Here is a 25,908-nt window from a genome sequence, read left to right as displayed (position 1 = left end):
TGTGTGCATGTGTGTGTGTGTCGTAGCAGCCACAACAGCCTTTATTGCACCTTTCCACTATGAACCTTTTACAGACAGCGGCAGGCGGATTTGATTACTGCTGCTTATGTATGAATTGTGTGACAACAATTTCACTGGAGAGGAGTGATTTTCTCTCGTTGTGGGTCCGCCTCTTGCTTCAGACGCTGTGTCGTTTCAATCCCACTAGGGGGCGCGAGACCATTAGAAAGCATGGCTGTGCTTTACTTCAGTCCCTCGAACTATTTAAACAGGAGCCTGCAGGAGGCGTCTGGCTGCTGTTCTTCAATCACGTTTTATGTTGTATGTTTTTTTCGTCATGAAATTCTTCGGTTATTTAGTCATATAACACTTCTGCACGTGCTCCAAAAATACACACACCAAAACCGCTATTTTAATTGTATCATCAGAATTGACAATCACTGACACTCCAACGCGAATATATTAAATAATTTCCATATCTGACAGGCCATTGTGTTCTTGTGAATGTAAAGACACACCGGATATTATTATATCGTGTTATGATAGCGCACTGCAGTCAATAAATACACGTATAACCCACCTGCTTATTCATACAACATGCATTATTAATACTGTAGGCCTATTCTAGATAACTACTTTATATTCCACATCTTTTCATGCCACATCCACGCAGCACATTCAACTTATTCATATTTACTTCTTTCATTTTTGGGGGGGAAAAATAGAAAATATTTTGACATTGCTGCGAGCAGTAATATAGTATCCATTTTATTCTAATTTGGTTTAACGTTGTAATGCGTGAGACAGTGGAGGAGGGGGAGCTGTGGTGGGAATGAAGGAGGAGGGGGGGGTGGGAATAAGGAGAAGGAGACGCTGGAAAACGCAGACCTCAGACCAGCCAACCCCACGGCTCCGCTCCCGGTGCCCTTGGAAAAATCCGACCGCGGATCAGCGCCGCCGGGATCACCTCCACGCTACGAGCCGCAGCTCAGGAGCAGAGGGAAGCCAGACGCATCCGCAGCAGACCGCGACGAGGGATCGGACTCCGTGACGAGAAGGCACCGGAATCAAATCGGGGAGGGGGAAAAGAAAAAAGAGGGCTGGTAGGAGCAACGCAGAGGAGTTCAACGACAAAACAAAACAACAACAACAAAACAAAGAAACACCCAGTAGAGAGGGACCGAGAAGCTGCACCGCGAAGCTAATTTGCAGCCTTTTCCTGTTCCCGGCTGCGGGAGCGAGCTCCTCGAGCCGCGTTTATCCACGGAGCTAGCGGAATGTGCTGCTAGCAGGCTAGCCGAGGACAGCTAGCTAATTAGCTCGTCGGGCATCCAGGAGACGGACGTTTGATCTTTGGTGAAGAAGGGCACCGTTTGGCGTCGGCTTTTTTTTTTTTTTTTTTTAGGTGGGGAGGAGGTGGAGAGCTGTACTTTAATGCGTTTTGTCCAGAACCCCGGCATAATGTTCTGCCCCCAATAGCCCAACGCCAAGTTAGACAATAAACAGAACCAGCTGCCTTTTTTTCATTGATGTGAACCAGTTCTTTGGGAAGAGACCAAATCCACCGTGAGTATCGAGCTGCGTGGACGAGTCCAACGGGGGGGGGGAAGAAAAGAGAACAGACTTTTGACTGGTGACCGTCCGCCGTCCAATGTTAATGTCGACCGACGTTGCATCCATTCTGCTGCCCGTTAGTCGGGGAATAATGGAGCGAGACATGGACACGGCAGCGGCAGCCCTCGCGAACGCGGCCGGGGGTCCGGCAGCCGTCCGCGCGATGAAGCGAGGGGACCCGGAGCCCGACGCCCAAACAGCCGCTGCCCTGAGCGACTTGGCCGAGGCGGAGTGCAAAAGAGCCCGGATAGACGGCGCCGGAGGTGTCGTTGGCGACATTGGACAGGTAAGAACGCGCGCGCCTGCACGGTACCTGTGCGTCGTCACGTTGCCATCACAGATCGTCACAGCGCGAGCAGCATTGTAACAAAGTACCACCCGCTCACCTTCTTCTCCTTCACTAAAAGCTTTTGTTCTCAAGCATCAGCAGGGAAGGATGGTGTTATTTTTGACCCCCCCCCCCCCCTGCTCCCCCACCTTCATCTACAACGTAATCATGTATTAGTGCAGCAAGTAGAGCATCTTTTTCCTGGACCCAAATTAGAGCTTTGTGAGGTGTGACGATAGTGAAAAGGTGTCTCGCGGTTCTTCCCGGAGGAGCCCGGCCGAGGCAGACAAAAGGTAACACGATACGGGCTCCATTGCTGTGACAGGATCCGTCCGGGGGGAACCGGGGCTCCACCCGCCGCCCCCTTTCTTTGTCGTTCACGTGGATCAGATCGGTCAGACTTGGGATGCTGATCAGGATTTACAGTGAGGCATCACATCCTGGAACATGTGTGCCCCCCCCCCCCCTTATTGTCGCTAGGTGTTAAAAGAGAGAGGCAGACAGGGATTGGGGGAGGGGTCACCCCAGTGAAAGACAAAGAACAGCCTTTTGGTGGTGGCTGAAGGAGCCAGGGGGCTCAAGGGGAGAGGGGGGGGGGTCCTTATCCCAGGTCTTTCCCCAGGACGGTTGCCATTCCCGTCTCTACCTGGCTGACCTGTGCAGATTACAGTAAACCGTAAGTGCTCAGGCACGGTTGGGGGTGGGGGTGGGGTCTCTCATAGGATCTATTACTATTTATGCCTCCCCCTCTGTCTCGCTCGCTCTCATGAACGCATGTACTACCCCTCTCGTTCTTACACCTACGCTCGCATGCTCTGAAGTGTCTATTATCCAACAGCACGAAGGGGGATTTTCATCTGTACTTCTTAGTCAAAGGGCAGGCGGACGCAGGTAATTCAATCCGGGGGGGGGGGGGGGTTGGTTAAATACTTGTATTGTGTTCGGCTGACCTGCTGCAGTGACCAAACAAGGTCCCTCGTAATGCAGCGACGCGGGGCGAGTGTCCCAGGAAGATTGATGCCGATCACGTAGATGGGATGCGGGCGAGCGGGGGGAGGGGGGGGGGTTACAGCTTGCGGGCAAAGCTGATGTGACAATGAGCAGCTTGGCATTGGGGATGGTTCTCGCTGCCCATCATTAGTATTGATCGGCGGGCCACAGGGGGTCAGGCTGGAAATGGGACGGAGCGGAGACACGAATGGATGGAGGTAAAGGATCGCTGGGTGCAAATAGGAAGAGAGAAGGTGGGTTCGGGGGGGGGGGAGCAATAGAGAGTGGGGTTCTGAGTGGACACTATTTGGGGGAATTGTAGGAGACAAATGTGTCCGAGAGGGACAGATGTGGACGAGAAGGACAGGTCGGGAGCCAGGAGACAGAGCGGACAGGACGGAAATCTGAGCCGTTTGCATCCAGGGTCTGGTGCTAGAGGATAAGAGGGAAGTGATGGATGGCGGGGGGAGAGGGGGGCGATAAGCAGCAGGATAGGCCCTGAATGATGTATTGTTTAAAAATAAAAACTTATTGCAAAGGGTAAATAAATAAAAAGGGGGGGGGGGATAACATTGAGGGTGGTCCCATCAAAGAACTCGTTTCCCACAGTGCTCCCCACCGAGGCCCGGAGGTAGTGGATAGCCGACTGTAAATCAAGACTGTAATAATAAACCAGAGTGCGGCTCGTCACTCCTTTTGTTGGTTCGCCTCTCCTCCCCCCGCTTTGCCCTCCCCCCCCTTCTCCCCCGCTCCCCTCTAGCTGCCCTCTGATTTCTCCCCCAAGCATATTTCCAGATTGCTAATTGACTCCTGGTTCACAGACTTTCAGTGTGCCAGGGAGCCCCCCCCCCCCCAACACACACACAGCCACACTCTCTCTCTGCTGCCCCATTGGAGATGGGAGGGGGTTGGGCATTTTTGATTATCTCTCCCTCTCTCCCCATCTCTCCCATCACTCAAATCGCTCCGCCATCCACGTCCGCCTGCTCTCTTGTTTTCCTCCTCGTACGGGCCCTGCTTTCTGTTTGTCCCGCTCCTTGTTGTGGTATGATGCGTCCCCCTTGGGGCAGTGCTGCGGACCACTCTGATGCAGTGGGAGCACAGTTTATAACCCCCCTCCCCACTCTCTCTCTCTCTCTCTCTGTTAGGGAGAGCCGATTTGCCCTATCGATGGAGGTAAAGAGGCTTTGTATTGCGCTAATGAGATCAACGCTCATTTAGGAGATGGCATTAACCAGAGCGATCGCTTTAGGGGCCAAGAGCAGAGGGAGGGGGGGCAGGGGGTGGGTTGATAAGAGCGGACGCACCACTGAGATTGGGTAGTACCAGGCGGGGGGTGGGTTTCGGTTCCAGGAGGCCCACCACGAGCAGCTCTCCGCACGCGGAATGAGACATTGAGTCGGTCACGTTGGTCCCTAATGGACACGTGCTGCTGCTGAAAGTCTGATCAGAATCACTGTGTCATGGGTCTTTTTCTCCATGGCGATAAGTCAATGGCACCCAAATTAAAACTTAGCTTCTGCGACTAAATGTATAAAAAACAATCCTGTGGGATATAAATATAAAATTATTGTTTTGATACAATTAATTCAGTAGAGGTAAGGCTGTTCTTTCCTTCCTTTTTTCTTAGAATTGATTTCTAAATTCCTGCATCAACAGCTGTAGACCTGCAAAAAGGTGTCATTTTAGAAATGATTTTCACAACTGTAAATCACTTAAACTGACGTTGTACCGTTTGTTAATCAGTTCGCTCTTCTTGTCGGTAATTTATCATTATTATATCATGAATCAAACGTTGAAAAGCGGTGAAACTAACCCTGGCTCGCTGTCCCTGATCACTGCGACCCAGCGGGGCAACGCCCCCGTAGCCGCGTCGCCCCATTATTCCCAGTGAGCCCGGTGGCCCCCGCAGTTACCCACAGGGCCCGAGTGTCAAGGAACGTGCACGTAGAATGTCACGGCGGCCGCACTGATGTGGGTTAATATTTGTTGGGGGGGGGCTTTATGCTGTTTAATGAGTGCTGTTGAACTTTGAGCCGCAGCACAGCAGAGTCACCCTTGACTTTTAAACCGCTAACGATAAGCTCTGAGTCGCTCTTCTGTTTTCTCTCTCTCGCAACCGTGCGCCCCCCTCTTCCTGCGTACCCCCCCCCCCCCCCCCCCCTCTATGTGTACCCTTGTAAAACCGCTTTCAGCTCCTTAACGTGACACTCCCATGTAAACTCTCCCTTTATGGCCATCGTGTCACACCCAGCACCCTGCATGCCCCCTCCCCTCCCCACGGCTGCCCCCAAACTGTCACATGTGCTCCCGTCTCCGCCCTCACGCCGAGTGAAATGTCAATTTCCCTTACATGGGGGGGGGGGGGCGGGTCATCTGTGACCGTGTTGTCACAGCTGCCACTGAGTCACACACGAGGACGGTTGAGCTGTGAGGCCTGTACCTGGATTTCATTCAGCTGTTTGGGATGTTTAGTCGCCCCCCCCCCCCCCCCCCCCCCCCCCCGACTCCAAGCCCGAGGTTGATGAGTACTTTGTAAGAGGGTCGGCGGGCGCAGAGAACTCTCGACGTGACGCGTTTATCATCAGACGACTTTACTCCGCCGATTTTGCCGGAGCGTGAAATGAAGAGCTGGTTCCACTGTAACACAACGCGCGCACACCAAGTGAAATAATTAGAGCTGACAACAATGAAGCAGCTTATTGGCCCAAGTTTACGGGGCCGACTCCTCTTCAACAAGACCAAGTGAGACTGGAAAAGAGTGAAGTGCGGCTGGTGATTAATAACTGGCACCGCCCGGATGTTGTGACTCACGGTAAAAGATGTTTATTCAGAGAATGTGGTTTGGAAAGTACTTGACAATTTGCATGTTTATTTTTCTGTAATTATCTTCCTTTTAAAAAATGTAGATTCCTACAAGGAAAAAGAAGCAGCGCGAAGGCGGCTGCTCCCTCGTCACCTTGTTGAATATGAAATGAATGAGGAGTATTTTAACAATTCGTGGTCATCGGGAGTCCCCCTCCCTCCCCCGTCAACAACTGGACACACACACACACACACACACACGTCACTCAATGCAACCGGCCACATGGGTTTCAGATTGGTGTCTGGAAAGATAAACAGAAGCCTCCAGTGTGAGTGGAAACACACCCGTCCGTCTCGCCTTTCTCAACCCCCCCCCTCCACCTCGGCCGTCTCTGTCCGTCTTCATGTCCCCAGCTCCTCTTCACTCCTACTACTTAGGATTCTGCGTTTCACTGACGGCTCCATTTGGACCCTGAGCCCTGATCTGTTGACTTGACTTGTGCAATTTGCCGTCTGATTGGGAGCCAAATATGCAAATAATCTCCCGTAACACTCGAGGAACGACGTTTCCTTGCTGTGTCTCACATCCTGTGACGTCACCGTGATTCTGGCTCTTAGATCAGCATCACACCTTCTGTTTGCGCCACACTACTTTTTGGTTCTGGGTATTTTGGGTGGGACCTTTGTGCATTTGCTGATGGGATTTGAGACCGTACTAAAGAGGAACATCGGCGCAGTCTTGGGGGGGGGACCACCTCCCCCCCTCTCTCCATCTGTTGACCTCATGTCATTTTGCCTTCCTCCACCACCGCTGCTCCCCCGTTCTCCCCTCCGCCGGCCCGTTTGCTCCGGCGACTTCCCCACTTCTTTCCTTCTCCTAAAATAGCAAGTTGGAGGGTGAAAATAAACAAGAGCGACGCCCTTTACTTTTGCCCTCCGCAGAGTCGGAGAGAGAGTGAATGTTCATGTGTGTGTGTGTGACTGTTTTTCTGTTCGTCTGACGCCAGCCGGCGCCTTCAAAGGGCTCCTCCTCGCTCGCAAGGCGTATGGAATTAACTTAAATGGACACTTGCAGAAGTGCAGCAAGAAGGCCCAGCTTTCAGCCGGGACAGGCTCGCTGCAGCATGTCGCATTCATCTCTGCTTTATTTATTCTAAATGAAAGAAGAAATGGCATAAACGGCGCTGCCTTTTCGTATGCCTTTCATGACACGCAGGCATGTAATGTTCTTCCAAAGCGACTCCACAGACCTCAAGCGTGTGCGTGTGTGTGCGTGTGTGTGTGTGTGTGTGTGTGTGTGTGTGTGTGTGTGTGCAAACCAGTCTCTGGAAAAGAAAAAAACTAGGAATCAAGTTCAGAAACCCCGCTCTCCTCCCCCACCCCCTAAGAAAATATAAGTCACATGGCATTCCTCACTTATGACTCATTGTCTCCGTCCTGCGATGTTTCGCTGCTTTTATATTTCTCTCCCCTTTTCTCTCGGCATCGGCCGTCTTATTCCCCGCATTCCTCCGCCTCGCGCGTGCGTCCCGCTCTGCCCTCATTTTTTGTTCTGTTCTTTCTCTTTTTCCTCTTGTCCTACCAGGACACCCCCCCCCCCCTCTCAACCCTCCCCCTCTCTCGCAGACAGATTGATTCCAGATGTTGCTAACCTCTACCCTCCTCCCCCTCCTGCTCTTCAACCCAAACTCCTCCTCTTCTTTCTCATTTCCAGCCCGTCCACCGCCGAACCGACTGACTCTATAATTTGATGCTCGGGTATCATTTTTCCCTCCCGTCTTTTTTTTTTTTTTGTTGGGCTGCCTTCACCCTCACAAAGGCCATTAAAGGCTGCGTGTTGTGTGCGTTTTGCCGCCACAGAGCAGAATAGTCACAGTTTCTCAGCGGCTTTGCCCCCCCCCCCCCCCCCCCCCCCCCCACCACTGGTGAGCACCGAAACCGGATCCAGTCCAACTTTGAAATAAATCTTCCAACCTGCACCTTTTTGTCTGAAGTTAGTTGCCGCTGCCCGAGGCTTTGGGGACGCGTGCGACGGCGCGCCAACCAGCGTGTCCACGCCGCCTCTCCATCTGCGCCGCGCTGAGCTCCGCCAGCGTTCTCCATCTTGCTGCCTGGAGGCCCCGCCGTGGAGAGCGTTCCCCCCGGGGCCGAGGCATGAGAGGAGCGGGGGGGGGGGGGCCTCCAGATGAAACAGGAAGTGGAGAGCGGGGACAAAGAAGGGAATGTTTGAGACAGGGAGATGGGGGGGGGGGCAGCTGAAGTTTGGGACGCAAACACACACCCACACGCAGAGATTACTTTTATTTCTCCTCCTAAGCTATTGTTTACACGCAGGCCATCTATGTAACCTCTCATTGCCTTCATCCTGCCCCGTCTAGGCCCCCCCCTTCATCTGTGCCCCCTCACCATCTGTCCTCGTACAAAACCAGTCCAGCTCCCAGTGTCTGGAAGAGTTCCACTGCGTGAGGCGGCGCTTCCGGATCGGCTTTGATAGCTGCTCCGTCTGTGTTTGGACAAGAGCGTGTGTCATTCCGCAGTCCCTGCAGTCCCTCCCCCCCACCTCCAACCCCTTTTGCCCCCGATTGGCTGAATGAACGGAATCAGGAAGTGCTTTCCGAAGGAGGCAGCTAGAGGTCACGGCCAGGAGGTTCATTCAGTTTGACCCTCAAGGGCCCAAATGCCCCCCCCCGATGGCGGCGGGGGTTGCGCACGCCGCCCACACTCCTGCCGTTTGCTGAATGGGGGCTCGTGGCTTCAAAAACCTTTCGCCTGCTCCTCAGTCCTGCAGAATAATGTGATGAAAACATCAGCTGTTCTGCGGGGCTACCTCCCCCACCCCCCCTCCCCCTCCACCTGCCCCACCACATACACACAGCTTTCTTCCCCCTCCCCCCCGTCAGACTTTGTCCCCCTCCCCCTCCGCGCCTCGAGAGACTCACCCCTGAAGGAGAGCAGAGGCACGAGGCCAGGCTACATGTGCTGGTATCATCTCTCTCTCTCCATCGCTCTCGCTGCTGTCAAAATATCATTGTTTGCTTAACTTTCCCCATTGTTCCATTGCCCCTCCTGCTCGCCCTCTTTGTCTTTTCTTTTGCCCCCTCCACTCATTTTAGAGAGAACAATGGCCGCTCTCGTCGGGGCAAAAAAAAAAAAAATGACACAGGGGTGAAAATAATAGTTGGAGAGAAGAGAGTCAGAAATAATCTAATTAAAAGTAATTACAGAGCAATTAACCACAACACTGGTTTCTGGGGCAGGGTAGTAGAGGAATGGGGCGGGACTTATCTATCGGGTTCTGATTGGCTGGCTGGCTCTGCCGTAGTGGTTCATCAGTCTGCTGCTCATAGCTTCATTCCTCTGTCTTTTTTCCTTCAGCGAAGCGTCATCTCACCTCGTTTGAACTCAACGAGCAGTTTATTTTTTCAACTCGTGGCCTCTGGAAAAAGAATAATCCTGTATCCATGTTGATTTTCTTTTGAAGGGTTTGTCCCTCGAATATTGTCCCAGCGTTTGGCTGGTGTTTGTTTCTCCTGACCGGCGGTCAATTGGACGTTTAAATTATAGGGACAACATTTTTCCTCCGCTTGCTTTGAAAAGCAGCGAGGTGGAGATGTTTGACTCGGACTACATTTCATGGCGACTGTCATTGCTGCATCCACTCATTTTTCAAAAAGCCCAGCCACTTACACCGCTCTCTTCCCCTCCTGTTGTCTTTTGCAGAACAATGAGCCTTTAAACCCCGGTTTCCATGGATACCCACCTCACAGTCAGGTAAGAGATTAGTGATGGCTCACAAAAAATCCGTAACGATGAATGCTAAAATAGTGCAATACATAATCCACGTTTCGCTTAAGATAGTTTTCAGCCACCCGGCCTCCTTTTGAAATGCCACTAATGATGATGCCGTAGAAAACGCCGACAGACATCTGCAGCTCCCTCAATAGATGCTGTGGGTGTAAAACCACAAACCCCCGATGCATTTACGGTCCTAAAACAGAATAACGTAAATGCGTTTAGGTTCTTGGCCGGGGGAAACCAGTGTCGTGGTGCGCCTGAGCCCCGCCGGCGCCATCATCACCACCTCTGTGAAGATCTGCTCTTTGTATTTCTCAGCACACAAATGATGGCTGAGGGTAGAATTGATGAAAGGAAAATCTCGGAGGAAATGAGCTCCTCCTATCAAAAGGCTTGACCCCCCTCCAAAAGAGAAAGTAGGCCTAACCGCCTTCTTCAAACTAAGCTGCGCGCGCTGTGTTTGCGGCGCCGTGTGCCGATACCGCCTCTATCCCCCCCCTCGCTTCAACGCGCCTCGCTCTCCTACCAAGTGTCCCCCGGTGCAGGCGGGCCGACACCTTCCTTATCTACCTCCACGCAGCAGGGCGCGTTGAGCGGCTCAAAGCAGCTCGCCGTGCGTGTGTGTGCGCGCGCGTGTTTTCTGTGTTTTGGGATGTGCAGCTCTCTGGCAGTGCCACAGGAGGGAGGTGTTGGTCTGCGGGGCCCCGTTCAGCCCGGTCCTCCCAGCCCAAATCCCAACATGGCAGACATTCACAGGTCTCATCCCCGCTCATGTTATTATCCCCCCGGCCCCCTCCATCGCCTTCCCAATCCTTGGTATCTCCTTTTGCGTAAACTCAAAATAGGCCAACTGATTGACTTTAGTGAAGTTAAATTTGTGTTACTTTTTCCTCCCTCGTGTCCAGTGTTTGTTGATCTCGCACTGCCCCCAAATAAATAAAGATTGCTAGAGCGTATGTAAAAAAAGGAGATGAGGCAGAGAAAGGAGAGCAGAGGTGAAGTTAATCGCTGGCTTGTAGGACCGTCGTGGGGGCAGAGAACACGGCTGATCTGCGGTACGTCTCGACTCCACTTGTTAAGTCCTCTGTTGGACTCAAAGCCGCCGCACGCTGCCGCACGCTGCCGCTGCTGCCGCTGCTGCGTTTGTTTAATAAATGATTTAGAAAAAGTCCTCCCTGCTTACTGCAGTCTGCCATTGAGCGCACACGTTAGGAGACTCTGGCTGCTGGTTATCATGCAAATGGTGCTGTGTGTGTGTGTGTGGGGGGGGGCTAGCCTGGGCTAACCCAGCCGCCGGATAGGCTCGTCGGTTTGCTGCAGTACATTTGTCTTGGTAATGCTCCTGTCTCCCGTTTATATATGCATGTTGGAACTGCCTGCAGGTCCGCGTGTGTCAATACCACGAGTGTGTTAAGTGATGACAGGCTCCTGTGGGTCCCTGCTGCTGCACACTGAGGGGGAAACGGTTGTGTTTGCACGTGTCCATTCTGACCCCGGAGGCACTGCGGGTCAGCGTGCCTCTGTTTAGGTCACAGAAAAGATCGGGGATGACGACAAACACACATGAAAACGGGTCATAGAGGCTTCGGCTTCTTCTAGCAGCGGCAGCACTGTAGTTAAATCTAAACTCTGAAATGTTTCTGGATTCTTTCTGTAGACAAGTGAAGATCCAGCTATTGATCATCAGTAGATGTGTGTGAGAGAGCGGCAGCATGAATACGATCACAGCACACAATGTGCATGTGTTTGTGTGTGCGAGCGCGTGTGTTTATCTCTGCCTTCAGTCTGCGTGCTTAATCCTCAGATCATCCCCCATTCATCCTCTCATCCTACTCACTTACAGCCCTAATCCCGTCATCCCTGGCTCTTTTTTCTCACCCAGCCCTTTATCCATTTATCCCTCGATCCCGTTATCTCTCGCTCGCATCCCCTGCCCCCCCGACCCTCCCACCCCCACAGGCCCGGCTCGCCTTCTCTTTTTGCTCCCTGTTTTCCCTCCACCGCCTCCAATCACTTATCCTGCCACGCTGCATCCCTCCATCCCTCTGGACCCGGTTTCTAGCAAGCCTCAGCAGATGTCTGAAAGCTTGGCATCGCATGCCTTTTATTTATTTATTTATTTTCTCTCCGCAGAGATCAGTCGCCTCCCGTATGAAAATGCGGTGCAAGGGAACTGCACTCTTATCGCTGCAAATGAAGCGCCTCCCAACAATACAGCGGTGGGAAGTGGGGGAAACTGAGCCTGAGCCAGGAAGAAGAAAAAAAAAAAAGAGAAAAAAAAGAGGCGCAATGCAGCGAAATATGGATTTGTGTGCATGTTGAGGTTTAGATGCTGGAGTTCGGGGGCTGGCTCTCCCACTTCACAGGCTTCCATCTGGGTGATGCTGCAGCAGAGCGATGGCGATCTAGGAGCCTACCCACGCAGCCTAGCTACCTAGGTGTCTACCGACTGGCCTTCCCACAGCTGCTTTTTTGGAGCTGCCACGCAATAAATAAATCATCTAAAAAAGGGAGAGCGCTGCAATGCAGTGGGGGTCGCCTTAGTGTTCTCTACTCCCAGGCAGCCAGTGCGGCATCCTTCTTCCTTCCTGTTCCTCTTCTCTCTCTCTCTCTTGCGCGCGCGCTAGGAAGCAGCAACAACGCATTTTCTGAATCCCTCCAGAAAGCGGAGTGAGATGACTGCACAGGAGGATGGATGCTTTGATGGATAGGAGGGACTGAGGCCGAGAGGGAGGGGAAGTTTTGAAAAGAGGGGGCGGGAACGGGACGTGTAACGCGAGCGCGTGAATGACAGACGGAGAGCAAAGCGAAGCGAGCGAGCGACGGGAGAGAAGAGGCTCGGGCTGTCAGGAGGAGAGAGACGGAAAAGGGCCCGAGGGGGATCAGAGCAGCGAGGCCGGGGAGACAAAAAAAGAGGGAGAGTGACAGGCAGGGGGAGGCTTGCGTGCCGACGCGGCGGAGGAGGAGGGAGAAGAAGAAGGGACACACCGGCGGAAAAAGGGGGGGAAGGGAGGAGCGAACGTGGGAGAGTTTGAATGTTGGAGACAGACGTGGACTGAAGCCGACGCTAGCTCATGGTCTCTGAGCACAGAGAGGGGAGCGGAGCCGGGCCGGGAGGAGAAACGCAGACACTGTGGGACGGGGAGAGGGAGAGGAGGAGCGGGAGAGTGGAGAGCTGGTCGGCAGTTGTTCCTCTAGATCAGACCATGATGGGGCTGTACTACCAAGCAATGCTGCCGGTAAGTTGGCCTCTTGTTTTTGTTTTTTTTAAAGCTAACAACTGGTGTGGAGAGCAGAGCCGGGTGGACAGAAGCAGATAAATGATTTGGCGCTTTGGTTTGGCTCGAAGAACCGGTATTTGGTGGCGGTTCCGATGCAGGCGGCCAGTATCTGCTTGGTTGTGCCTGGGCCCAGGTGAGGCCTCTGGCAGATAGTTGGCAGGGCATGAGACAAACGGCAGGGCTCGTCCTGCAGCTCTGCTGCTTATTCTTTTTTTTTTTCAAAGAATGATGGAGAAACCATGCCACATGCTCATTAGCGCTGTAGCCATGCAACCTTTGCTCCTTACTGGAGCGGACACAGCGGCCTGAGAGGAGTCAGCGGAGTTGGCGTGCCGCTGGATGACCGCATTTGACTCCGTTCAAGTCGCTGCTCAGCACTGCAGCATTTCATGTTTACGGTCGACGCGCTAGGCGCTGCTCTTATGCCACGGTGGGCGTGTCCGTGTGCTACTTTAGCCCAGAGACCGCCTGGGGGCCAGAGCTGTTCTCTGACTCTGTTCTAGCACGTCCCGCTCTCCGGTCTTGGGTTCCTATGGGGCCCTTAAAGAGGATGGGGGGAGGGGGGGGGAGGCGTGCCGGCTAGTTGGTACTGCATGCTCTCGCCATGCTGCACCGCACACAGTGTCATGTTATATTTTTCCCGTGTGCCGCTTCTGTCACGTCACATCATGCGCGCGGAGGCCGAGACCCTGTCAGCCGAGCTGTCCGTGCGGTTTAGACTTTGTCTGCCTCTGGATTGAGGGAGACAGGTGTCAAGGCACAGTTGTTTCCGCACACACACACACACACACACACACACACACACACACACACACACACACACATACCAGGACCAGTTGTTGCTGGTCGTTGTTGCAGGGAGTACTTTAGTACCTCCCCCTCTCAACAGAGGCACACAGTTACTGTGAGCGACAGCTGCAGCGGCCCTGTCTTGGATGTGGATTCTCTCAATAATCGTAACCGCTGTGGTGTAACTTCGCCCAATAATCTCCTCTATTTGCTCAAAATCAAATAGAAGTAAAGGTGTAGGTTGTTTTTTACAACCCCGCCCCCATTCTCCTGCAGGCCATAACAGATTTAAACACATTACTCCTCCTCAAAGAGAGCGATGCCGAATGGAGGATGGCTGTAATAACTAGAAGGTTGCGACGGGGGTGTTGGTGCTATGTGGGAATGCTCTTTAATGGTACCGTCCCCTTCATCTGCGGGGCACATCTCTGTGCAGTGTGCATAAGCGGGGGCCGGGTGGACCCTTAGTGGGAGGTGTGTGCAGCTCACGTGAGCCTACCATGGAATTGAGGGCTGCTTATTACATGTGTACATTTGATTCATTCACATTTTGGTCGCTTCAAGCAAAGGTTTGTCTGTTATTATTTATTCAGAGTTCCACAGCCCAGTGTCGGGGCTCAGAAGGGTTGGCTACAGGCTCAGATGTTCCACACAGGCCGCCACGATGAGCCTCCCCCACCGGGTCGGTGGTGGAGATGCAGCCCGCGAGCCTTCTCAATTGCCGAGTCAGCATCACCACTGCAGCAGGATGACACACAAGCATCCGGTCTGCCTGAATTATCGTCAATTTCATTTTGCGTTATTGTCTTCATATAGATTTCATTTATGGTGCTGTTGGCTCTTAAATTGTGAATTTAAATATCGAATTTTCAACAACTTTTGACTTGAGGACCTCCTAAAGTTCTTTGAAGTATTTGGATCACGTAATTGCAACCAGCAGTGGAATTTATTCCTACCGATAGTGTGCAGGAATATCGACTTTAAACCCAACGCACAAAGAAATCTGCAGCATTCCAATATTGAGCTAGAGCTTTAATGTCATCGATTGGAATGATGCGTTGAAACGTCCCTGCGGTCTATGTGAAACATTTGGCTTTACCGCATGGTTTTCAAAACGTGTGCCGGTTATGTTGCATCGTCCCCCAAAAGCCACCTGCTTCGCACTGAGCCCGCGGCGAAGGCCGGCGAGCGACCCGGCAGCCTCACCTTTATTGTCTCCTCGAGGCGCCGCGGGATCCACGCCCGAAGCCTGCTGCCCTCAGGGCTCGGTGTTTGTGAGCTTCCATCACAAACTCACACGTACCTGTGTGTGTGTGTGTGTGTGAGTGTGTAAAACTGTGTTGGTAGAAAGTGACGCTGATAACGCTGACATTCCATCGCACAGTTTCACCTGTTTCACATTAAGCGCTGTGCACCGCGTGACACGGCTCCTCTTCAGCCCTCACAACCACGACGATAGCGCCCGGCGCTTAATGCCGCTCTAACCCCCGCCGCCCAATGCGGGTGCAGCGGAAGCCCTAAATGTGTGCGCCATCTGCATGACGAGCAGCTCTTGCACCGCAGCACCTCTAGTCACTTTATTGTTTATTTTTTCTTCCTATGCAGAAGTCCGAGCTCCCCCCGTCCTGCAGAATCCGCTGAGGATTCGCAAACGCAAGGAGTTTCTTTGTAATTCTTCCTGCGGATGGGGCAGTGCAGCAAGAGCCTCTTTTCGGGGGGGAATCTCGGTGGTAAAATGGATGAACTATAAATCAGAACGGTCCAGAGTAACAGGAGTTATTGTCAATCGACTTAAAACCTAGCGAGCATGTGGGTCTCTGGTCTGGTCCCCGACTGTGTTTGGACTGTTTAAGTGGAAAGCGAGTGGACCCTTCGGGTCGTCCGTTACAGCGGAGGGTCGTCCACCTGCTCCGTCCAGTGAATGTGGATGAATGCTGAGTTGAGCCCGACGATGAAAGAGACCAAATCCATTGTAGTTGTATTTTGGTTTGATGTTCTTTTAAAGCTTTGCTTCATCTTTTATTGAAGTAACTTATGATTTTTATTGCATTATCTGCTGTGTATTTTTCAATTTATTAATTGTTTTTCATTTTAAGATAATAGTTATATATAAATAAATGTTACAATTTCTAACAGCCCAAGCAAACAATTTTATAACAAGCCCAAATATGTTAGTGTATTATAATATTAGTTTATAGTTTACTGCCATTCACTGCAGAGAAAATCTCGCATTTGAATTATTTAGATTTTATCTACTAAATAGTTGCAGACTGAATATCAATTTATCAACTAATCACGGCTTTAATCATTTTATACAATTATGGCAGTTTTGTGACAAACACAACTTCCAATCTATGCATTTCTAATGATTCCTTATGTGCGCATGTTTTGGTCTGTTGTGGTTTGACGCAGAAATAAACTTGCTGGCTTTTGGAGAAAGAGCGACGATGATGAACTGAACCGTCAGAAACAAACCAGCTGTTTGTCACAGATCTCAGAGCAGCTACAAAATGACAGACGGCCTCGCGTTTGCCTGCAGTTCAATTAAAGCATTTGAGATTCCCCGCTGTTGTGACGTGTATCTTTTTAGATTTTATGCAGGGAACTGTTTGATTTTTCCATTATTGATTCCGCGTGTTGAGAGCAGCGCGAAGCTTTCCGTTGAGCTTCGCGGTCACGCCACATAACCGACCATGTGTCCTCTGGTGCTCAGCCAACGCACTTTTGATGGAGACGAACCGCCTTCCTGTCATCCGATTGGCCTACAGTCAGGAAGGAGACGGCAGGCGCTGCAGCCGTACGGGGAGATGGGCGGCGGCTTACGCTTTGACGGACAGCTCTGCGCACTGGCAGACCTGAGGGGCGGGTTTCGATGGTTTTAAAAGGGGGGCGGGAGGGTAAATAAAATAAATTCTCCCTCTGGCTTTCATCAAGCATGGCAGGCGAGCACGAAGAGGGAGGCGGGAGGGGGCGGAGGGAGGCGCAGGCTGAGTTACTTCTCTGACCACAGGAGAAGAAAAGAGGCGGATTGCAGAGGCAGACGAAGCTGTAAAGACTATTTCGGTCTCCGGCGGCTCGGCCTCTTTACAGCGCCGCACAGCTCCAGCAGACTAACTGTTCTGAATTTTCAATGATTGATGAGTGTCGCTCGGCAGCTCACTCAGCCCTGTGTGTGTGTGTGTGTGTGTGTGTGTGTGTGTGTGTGTGTGTGTGTGTGTGTGTGTGTGTGTGTGTGTGTGTGTGCGTGCTTCACTCGGGTGGTTTGAGGCTGAAGTCGGCAGACAAGACATAAACGCACGCCTGAAAAGGTTTGCAGTGAAAGCCTCCCCCCCCCTCCCCCATCCTCTCTGTGTATGGAGAAACATATGGCGTCTCAGGTAACACGACTGGTGTGTGTGTGTGTGTGTGTGTGTGTGAGAGTGAGAGTGAAGCCGCATGGATGGGTAGGCCCTTCTCCAGATGGTGCTCGTTATTTAGTAATATCGGAAACGTTTGGGTCGATACTCGATCTCCTCCGTCCTCCTCAGGCGGAGCCTCGTGTCTGAGGAGGATCGCCGAGTCGCCTGAAATCTGCATCAAAAAAATCTCTCCTGGAAAGTTCCGAGCTGATAGAACTCCAATAGAGCGTGTCATTATTTCCCATAATCCCCTTTTCTCCAGTCCCGTTAAGTCCCAGCCCCTGTTCCTTTTTCCATCACCCCCCTCCCTCCTGTGTGACTATATGATGCTGCCATGTAGGGCAGTGCTGCTCCTTAGCGGGCGGCCAGGAATGCCTGTGTGGACGTACGGAGGTGCTGTTCTCGGCTCTTAATCCACTGACGGCCTCCATTCGTCTGCCTGTTTATGCGTTCATCCATTAATCTACTTCCTGGTTGTTTACGCTTTTCGGCAGCTGAAACAAACCGTCTGATGAAAATGGCTCACGTGCACAGTTTCCGTGTCCTTTTTTAAACCGTCACAGTGGGAGACGAAAAGAAATGACCACTTAAAATGATCACGTCGGAGCCAGAGAGGCTCTGATTGCAATTTTCTGGTCTGATGTAGATTATTTTACGAGGCGGACCGGTGGATTCAGATGATCTGTCCGAGAACTTTAATGACATCCAGATGAATGAATTACGTTACCGCCACCATGGTCCTCTTTTTACAGTTCCTCTTTTTACCTGGTTGAGGTCCTCACGCTTAATGAGATATTATTGCCTATTTCTTTATTGTATTGATGAAAAAATAATTTCTTTAGCTTTGTAGCCTTTTATGAGGCAGTGTTAAGGAAATAAACGTGTCATTTTTCTCTGTTGCATCTATTCTACGTTGCTGCGAAAACATTTCCTTTAAAAAAACCAATTTTTTATATATATTTTATTTTACGTTTCTTGCTTTTTCCCTCCCTTTTTTTTTTTTTTTTTTTTCAAAGAAACCATCATTTTTTAAAAGATGAACCTAATACACTAGCGCTCAACAATCATTTTCACTGAGCAGAGCTGCAATGCACCACAATCAAGTCTGATTAAGTCTGCTGTTTTAAGCTTGTCCCTGCATGTGTGTGCATGTGTGTTCGTGTGTGTGCATGTGTGTGAGCGAGAGGCCGATGTGTCGTGACCTCTCGTCCAATCGGTCCAGGGAACCATGCGAGCGAATAAAGGGACGCTGATCTGCGTTCCACGTTGGGCCTGTATTTCGGGGAGATATTTCCATATCAGCAATCACCGATTGGCCTGCAGGGACGGGCTGTCCTTGACGCTCCCTCACGCGGTGAGGCTTAACGCGTTGATGGGCTCTCCTGTTCGGACATGATTATGAAGAATCATAAGCTTTAACCTTCCTGTTCCGTTTTTTTTCTTTTTCTAATCCTAGTACTCCGTCTTCTTTCCACTGCCGAGCCTTTTCGGCCTGTGGGCCTGTATGTGCCCATAGCACGCACCCTTTATGGGCTGAATACAGGCCACGGCATGTTCATGGGCTTGCATGCCCTGACGAGTACACTCAGGCTTTGATTAATCCTCAAATTATAGTTTTTTGGTTCAGCTTTCATGATTATATATTGCAGCAGGAGAGTCGAGCAGGAGTTTCGACTTTCGCTGATTTTTCTATCATGTTTTTCGGGGGAACCGACATCCTCTCTGATTCCGCCTCCCCTTTTGGGCCAGACCCCAAGAAGCTGTCCGTCTTGCAGATGGGCCTTCTTTTCATTTTTCATTTGTTTTCTCTCCATGTTGACAGCCAGTGCGCTAGACACTGCAGAGGAACCGTGAGCAGTCCAGGCAGGAGGCTTAAAGGCAGCTCGTCGGCTTTGTAGCATCTTACTTACTGTCTAATTAAAAAGGCTGTCTGGAGACGCAGCGTCTGTGGGCGTCGCCCGGCCCTGCTCCGGCCCACGGCAGACCCCGGACCAGCGGTTCAGTCTGGTGAATGCATGCATGGTGCTGCCTGGCTTTTTAAATTATATTCATTGTTTAAAGATTCATTCATTTACATTTTTCTTTTTGCACTCACTGAGTGTTTTTACGCTAACGTTTTCACCACACACACACACACACACACACACACCCGCGCAACACAAGATAAAGGTGGTGATAAAGGTGGCTCTGTGGATGATCCTGCTGCTGATAGAGTAGTAACAGTGCAGCGAGGGAGAGATCCTGAAGTCCCAGCTGACACAGTTCATCTGAATTATAGATAGCCTCTAAAAGAAATCCCCAAATACAGCGCCGAGTGTTTGCACAATTGAGGTTGTTGCTGTAAACATGTCACGGTTAGCGTGGCACTGCTGTTGCTTATCTCCCCGCGTGTGCATCCATCTCATCAGCATCGCCGTATCTCCGAGCCCCGATCCAATCTTCTTACTTTTAATAATAGATGTGTTTGCTGTAAATATTTCATGGTCGGCTGACGGAAAACTCATTCCTGTCAGAGATATGGAGGTAGTGGGAGAGGGTGGGAGAGGGTGGGAGGGAGGGACTGAGTGGTGAGGGAAAGGGAGAGTAAGAGTCGGGGGGGGGAATTTGATAGGCGCGTTTTTAACCCCCCAACCCCCGTTCTGCCTTCATCGGGACGCCACAAAGCAGTGCTTCCAGTGTGCGCGTGTTAAGTCGTCTGCTTCTCTCCTCCTCTCCTCCCTCCCCCGACTCCCACAGGGTTCTCAGGATTCGACAGGAGGACAGGAGGGATTGGTGGCCCCGCCCTTTTCAGCGTTCCCCCCTCCACCGCCTCCTCAGAACGGGCTCCCGGGGGCCGAGTTCGGCCCCGGGGCCATGTTTGTCGGCGGGGGCGCGGCAGACGTGGGGGCGGGCGCTAACGGAGCCCCCTCCACCAGCCCCCCCAGCAGCAACAGCGTAAGCACGGCCTCTCAGAAGCCCCCCAGGTTGGGGCGTTTTTCTGTTACATAGTTTGCTGCGTCGGCTTTTCCTTGCGCTTTATTTTGATTGAAGAAAATGTAAACAGTTTGTTTTTATATTTACATCCATTTGTATCAAAGGAAAGCCGCCTTCAGCTCTATTGATGTACGTTTGTATGTAATTATCAAGTCATTTTATTGCTTTTAACTTCCTCGCCCTTATCCTCCCCCCGCCCCACTCCACAGGGAAAGACAGAGGAGTTGCCCCAGGGAGAGGCGGGTGTACAATGCGGCACAGGAGCCACGGGGGCGGGAGGCTCTGTGGAAGACCCCTCAGAGGCCAAAGGGACCCCCAAACGCCTCCACGTCTCAAACATCCCCTTCCGCTTCCGGGACCCTGACCTCAGGCAGATGTTTGGGGTGAGAAGCTGGCGTTGTCGGGGGGGGGGGGGGGGGGGGGCTCATTTGTTCAAAGGGGTTTGTTAGGGGTGTGGCTCAGAGAGGGGAGGGAATAGTCAAACTACCAGTCCGCTAAGGAGGGGAACCCGGCGGCGCTCTCGTGGTGTTTGGAGGGGCAATTAGCTGCCACGTGTGTCAGTGTGTTGAATCCAAAGGGTCCAGGTGAGAGGAATGCGGGGACAGCAGAGTTCAGCAAAAGGACAGAAGGAAAGGCTTCGGAGGCCTGCGGGAAGTCGCCTTCGGTGTACTAGCGACCCCTAGTGCTGAACATTCAGAAGCTTCTGATTTAGCAGAATCCTCCGACACCGACATGCAGGAAGGGCCCTGATACTGATACACTGCTTTCTTTGCTTTTACCTGTTTGCTAATTTCTTCCCTTCACATTTATTTGCAGCAATATGGGAAGATTCTGGATGTAGAGATCATTTTCAATGAGCGGGGCTCAAAGGTAAGCGCACGTTTTGATTTCGTCGGATCTACACCCCAATTAGGTTGACAGCTATTTTTCTTCTCTGTGCGCCTGTGACACTTTGTGACGCGCCAGCAGCACGCCGCGCGGGAAACGTTAATACCAAAGTCAATTGTCTCCAAGACAATGTCAGAGTGCACCCCCGAGGATCCTCCCCTATCTCTCCCACCCGCCGCCGACCTCTTTAACCTCTGTCGTGTTGCACAGGGTTTCGGCTTTGTGACGTTTGAGACCAGCGCGGACGCAGAGAGAGCCAGGGAAAAGCTCCACGGCACGCTGGTGGAAGGTCGCAAGATTGAGGTAATCTTCCCCTCTGTCTCTCTTTCTCACATCGTCTCTTCTGCACTCATAATAATTCTGCTTGATCACTGACTGCCAGCTAGCGCCGGCCCTCCCTGTAGTGATATGCTCTGATGCGGCCCACTGGCGTCCCACCTCCTCGACCCCTCTGCAATATGTTCATTGTGAGATTTCAAAAAGACGTGTTTGTGGTGTGGAATGATCGGGGGAGGGTGGGGTGCAAGATCACTACATAAGGCATGCTGGGTACTTTTCCTATACAGCATTTATTTTCACATAATTCACATCCCCCCCCCTGACTGATTCATAACTAGCCGTGCAGATAATCCAACTCTTCCCGAGACATTGTGATGATGTTTGTGTTTATCGGCACCGGAGGGCACGAGAGGACCGCAGTGGGAAACGGATGGTGCATGGCAGATTGTTGTCGGATGCTCTTCTTCTCCCCTTCCCTAGTGTCGAAATCCTCCTCCGTTCCCCTCCGCCGGTGCCGTGGCTAAGTGGTTGTGACAAGCGTTTGGCCTCCTGGTACAACAGCAGCATGCTGGGAAATCACAGCAACACTGATGCATGTTCACTCCATGGGATTCCTCCAAAGATCCAAAGCACTTGATATTTGATGTAATTGAAGTTTTATGCCCATCCAGGTTATTTATTTGGGATTTTAATCAATGTTTTTCTGTTTTTACTTAAGCATGTGAGTTTTTGGAAGCATTTTATTTATTTATTTATTTTAATTTGGGGTTTCCAGTTGTCCGATCTTTGACCCACGTCACTGTGAGCTGGGATTTCTGCATGGGCTAATTATGGTGACTTTGTGTGTGTGTGTGTGTGGGTGTGGGTCTGCATGACGGATGAGGTGGCCGGACCCTTTTTTTCTAGTTCTGTTCTCAGCTGTGCTGCAGTGTGGTTCGTGAATGAAAGGCTGCCTCCACCTCTACAACGCACACTCCCTCCTCCACCTTCAGTCAATCAGCAAGCTGAGTGGATACTGATGGAGCCGGTTCACCCTGCATCAGTGCATCAGTTCCCCTCTTGTGTTTAGTCTACAAGCCTGTGTTGTCCCTGGCAATCGCTGTAACCCAATTCTCTGTTTCTCCCCCCCTCCCCTCCCCTCCCCCCCACCAACACACGTTTTGCATGATGTTGTATTAATCCGCGAGCAGTTGGTCTCTCTTTTCAGTTGTCACTTTGCATGTACTCGGGTAGCGGTGTCGGGGATGTAGCGAGCCGCGCATCGGCTGCATGGCGGACAGCTACAGGAGGCCGTAGAGTGTGACTGTGTGTGTGTGTGTGTGTGTGTGTTTCTGGTGCATGGGCTCGAGGACGCAAAAGGCTGGCGCGGGACAAGTTGTGGCTATGTGTTTACACACATTCTGCAGAGAAAGGGGCCCAGGCTTTTCTTTCAGAGGCGATGCCATCTGGCAGCTCTCCTTCCTTGCAGATGTCACTCTGGCTTTGGTTGGTCACATCTGTTCAGAGTTTGCTGAATTATCTTGTTTTTGGGGCGGTTATGGCACAGAGTTAACTAGTTATCTGCAGTATAATTAATCAACTCTGAAGTATAGGCTTACTGTGTATAATGGTTATATATTAATACAAAATTGTTGTGTGTGTTTGTGACTGTTCAGTTCACTGCGATCCACCAGCATGAGTTGGGTTGACGTAGGCTGCATGGTTGGTATTTCAATGTACAGATGTGCAGCTGAGGCGGTGCTGCAGACGGCTGGTTTGTGTTCTTGTTTTTTCCTCTGCATGTTTACTCTCTGCCGTGTGTCGGGCCCGTTTCGGTGGTGGGAGCGATAACGTACTTGTTCGGTGGGCGGGATGTCCGTTGCACCCGGGTGGCTTCTCGTCCTGCTCCACCTGCTGAGAACCGATGGTTTGCGTTCTTGGTTTTCAAAAAAGGATTGCCGAACTGGCGTTCTTTGTGCATGTCAGCAGGAGTCGCTGGGCGGTTCGTCCCGTAGCTCAGCTGCCCCGTGCATGTGTGTCGCCTGTAGGAACTAGAGAGACAATCGTTGTGCTTAAAGTTCCACTGTACTTTTCTTTGTCTGGAATAAAACTCTGCGCTTTGGAGAAGTCAGTTTGCCGTGTGCTTCCAATGTATCCATGTAAGTAAAGAATTGTGTGTGTGTGTGTGTGTGTGTGCAGAGTCCTATCGGCCTCTATACATCTCGGTACGCACCCGCAAACACACACACACACACACACACACACACACACCTCAACGCGTCTCCACCCGCCCGGGGCTCTGTGATCGCGCTGCAACATAACGCCTCCTAACGGCGCTCTGCTCCAGGTAGCAACATCGTGGCTGTGATGAAATTGGGTTCCTTTGCCTGCAGAGGTTCTGGTAGAGGTTCCTCTGGACCGCTCAGACACACGTACACAAACATTCTACATTTTAATATCGTTTTCATTCTAGTTTGGAGTTTAATATGAATCCCTGATGATCCAGCCAAGCTCCAAGTTGGCTCGTGTGAGGTCGATGTGTTACAGGAGGTGACTGCTCCTCCACAGCGCAGAGTTTTACTCCGATATTTGAACGCAACAGAGCAGAAAAGCTGAGGCGTGTGTGTGTGTGTGTGTCACACGCGGTGCAGCTCTGCATGCAGAGGGAGGACGGGTTCTGTTGAGTGTCATCATCAGTGCATGGATGAGTGCGGTGAGACGGATGAGGAGAAGTTGTGCCCGTAGTTGTGCATGACTGACCGTGCGCGCACACACTATTCACAGCCCGCCTTTTTCTCAACACTGTAAACCGGTTGATTGTTTTCAGACACATTATTTCCATAGCTGTGAATCGGTAACCCTTTCCTAGATGAACCGCCCTCCCCCCTCAGTGCCTTTGTGTTGTCGACGCTTTCTGTTGCTGCATGGTCTGAAACGATTGAACGATTGAAATGTGAGGATCCATGTGTGTTTGCTTTGTACGTGGGTGAAAAAAAAAGGTTGAAAAGAGAGTTTGCACTTTTCCCTTTCCGACCCTCTCTGTCGCCTCCTGTCCCTCTTTCTTCCTGATCACCTCATTCTCTTGTTGCCAGTCAAGTTTGTCTTTCTGTCCCTTTTTGTGTTTTGATTTGAAAGCAATCTTTTTAACGTCTTTGTTGTCTTTTACTCTGTTTTCATTCATCGGCGTCTGTTTTGGTTTACCGATTTTCCCGTCTTTTTATTTTTATTGTTTGACTACCAAACAACCCTCGGAGAGCGATTTTGTGGTGCCGACTAGAAATCACAGCGGCTCCCCTCTTGTGGCCGAGGCGTAGCTCCCAGCGTCAAACCGCTTTAACTCTCTCTGCTCTCACGACGGAAGCCGCTGTGCATTTCATTGGGAAGTGTTCCGATCCGCTGCGGCTCAGTCGCCCGCCACACGAGGCTAGTTTTCGTGGGTAAGGCAACGTTCTCCCTTTGTTCTCCAGAGCAGCGGATCCCTTCCTGTCACCGGTGGGCGGGATGCTGATGCTCGGCGCTCAGGGAGCCGGCATCCCTTCTGCCTCCTCTCTCCTCTCTCTGAATACTCTGAGCTGTCACACTGCTGCTATCAGGTTTTTTATTTATTCCACATGGCTCGAGGAGGAGGAGCAGGAGGGAGGAGGAGGGAGGGGGGGGGCATTTAGGTTTCTTTTGTTACTAGGATTATTTGTTCCTTCATTTATTATATTTTTTTTCTGTTTCCCTGACGACTTCTGTGTGTTGTTGTCAGTCTCCGGTAACCACACGCTGTTTCTACGGCAACGGTAAGTTGTGTTCAAACATCTATCACTGAACTGACCCCCCCGTCCCCCCTCTGTCCCCCCCCCCCTCCCTCTGTAACGGGCATTTGATACAGTAGGACGTACAGTACGATGTCAGTCAGCTCATCTGAATGTGACGCGGCGGCGTTACGTAACGTCATGTAAACACATGAGCACACGCACAGATGGACACGCCATCTTTCTGCTAATTGGGTGTTTCAGCAGTAATATTTCCTCCACATGCCTGCCCCCCCCCCCACCCCCCCGCCCTTCCCCCTCCACACCACCATGTCATTAACACCTCACCGGGAATGACCGAATGTAATCACCCTCCTCCATGCAACGACACGGCTGTCCACAATCCATCCGATGTAATTCTCCATTTGGACTCGATGTGTGTAGTGTTCAATGTCTCGATCAACGATTAGAAAAAAAGAAAAGGAGAAGCGGCGCTTCGCTGCTTGCGGTTGCTCTGACCGCACGCCGAGCTGCAGGAGCCATCGTGCCGCTGTGGTCCTGAGTTTGCTTTGTTTTATTCAGCTGCCTGCTTTTAGCTTTGCGTGCATTGGTCACATATTCCAGCTAATTAGTCAGTGTGCACTTGGAGAAATGTAAGTTGAGACGATCTCAGGTGGGGAGTTTACCCAGTTATGTTCATGTGGAGATGTTTATCCCACTTAAAGGGAACCTACGTCCATTTCACACGACATTCAAACAGTAGTTTCATCACCCTATTCTCTGAAGAAAGTCACCAACTCTTAATTGATAAAACTAGTGCTCATAAGCAGCAGCTCAAAGGATGAAACACTGGATTATTCCCAGGATGGAGTTTTAATATAATAAGTCCTAACTCATAATAACACTGACTGGCCACAACTCCCACCAGCTGTCCCTTCTCAACTCGACGAGAGCAGCTCGTGTTCACAAAATGATGATTGAAGTTTCCTTCTTTCATAAAAGTTGTGTGACCATATGCATCTCAAAAACAATATGGGGTTTACCGTACG

General features: G+C 51.3%; 1 protein-coding gene across 13 annotated transcripts in view; it reads left to right on the top strand.

Moving 5' to 3' along the window:
- The first annotated feature begins 706 nt into the window (after nucleotides 1-706).
- The window catches only part of LOC120828264 (RNA binding protein fox-1 homolog 2), a 34,512-nt gene continuing 9,310 nt past the window's right edge, over nucleotides 707-25,908 (top strand). For 5 of the 13 annotated variants that reach the window (XR_013451428.1, XM_078084603.1, XM_078084602.1 and 2 more), the window contains exons 1-6: nucleotides 707-1,900; nucleotides 9,458-9,508; nucleotides 19,737-19,934; nucleotides 20,183-20,356; nucleotides 20,790-20,843; nucleotides 21,072-21,164. Coding sequence is in view for 11 of the 13 variants with exons in the window: in XM_078084603.1 (XP_077940729.1) it covers nucleotides 1,652-1,900; nucleotides 9,458-9,508; nucleotides 19,737-19,934; nucleotides 20,183-20,356; nucleotides 20,790-20,843; nucleotides 21,072-21,164 (819 nt within the window). In the remaining 2 variants the exon portion in view is untranslated. Of the gene's footprint in view, nucleotides 1,901-9,457; nucleotides 9,509-11,787; nucleotides 12,772-19,736; nucleotides 19,935-20,182; nucleotides 20,357-20,789; nucleotides 20,844-21,071; nucleotides 21,165-25,908 lie in introns of those variants that run through there. The other 8 variants (XM_078084610.1, XM_078084609.1, XM_078084608.1 and 5 more) reach the window with 4 other exon arrangements.

Source organism: Gasterosteus aculeatus, chromosome 11 (genome assembly GCF_964276395.1).
Source record: "Gasterosteus aculeatus chromosome 11, fGasAcu3.hap1.1, whole genome shotgun sequence".
NCBI classification, from domain to species: domain Eukaryota; kingdom Metazoa; phylum Chordata; class Actinopteri; order Perciformes; family Gasterosteidae; genus Gasterosteus; species Gasterosteus aculeatus.
Note: the sequence above shows the minus strand (reverse complement) of the source record. Positions and strands in the feature narration are given on the sequence as shown.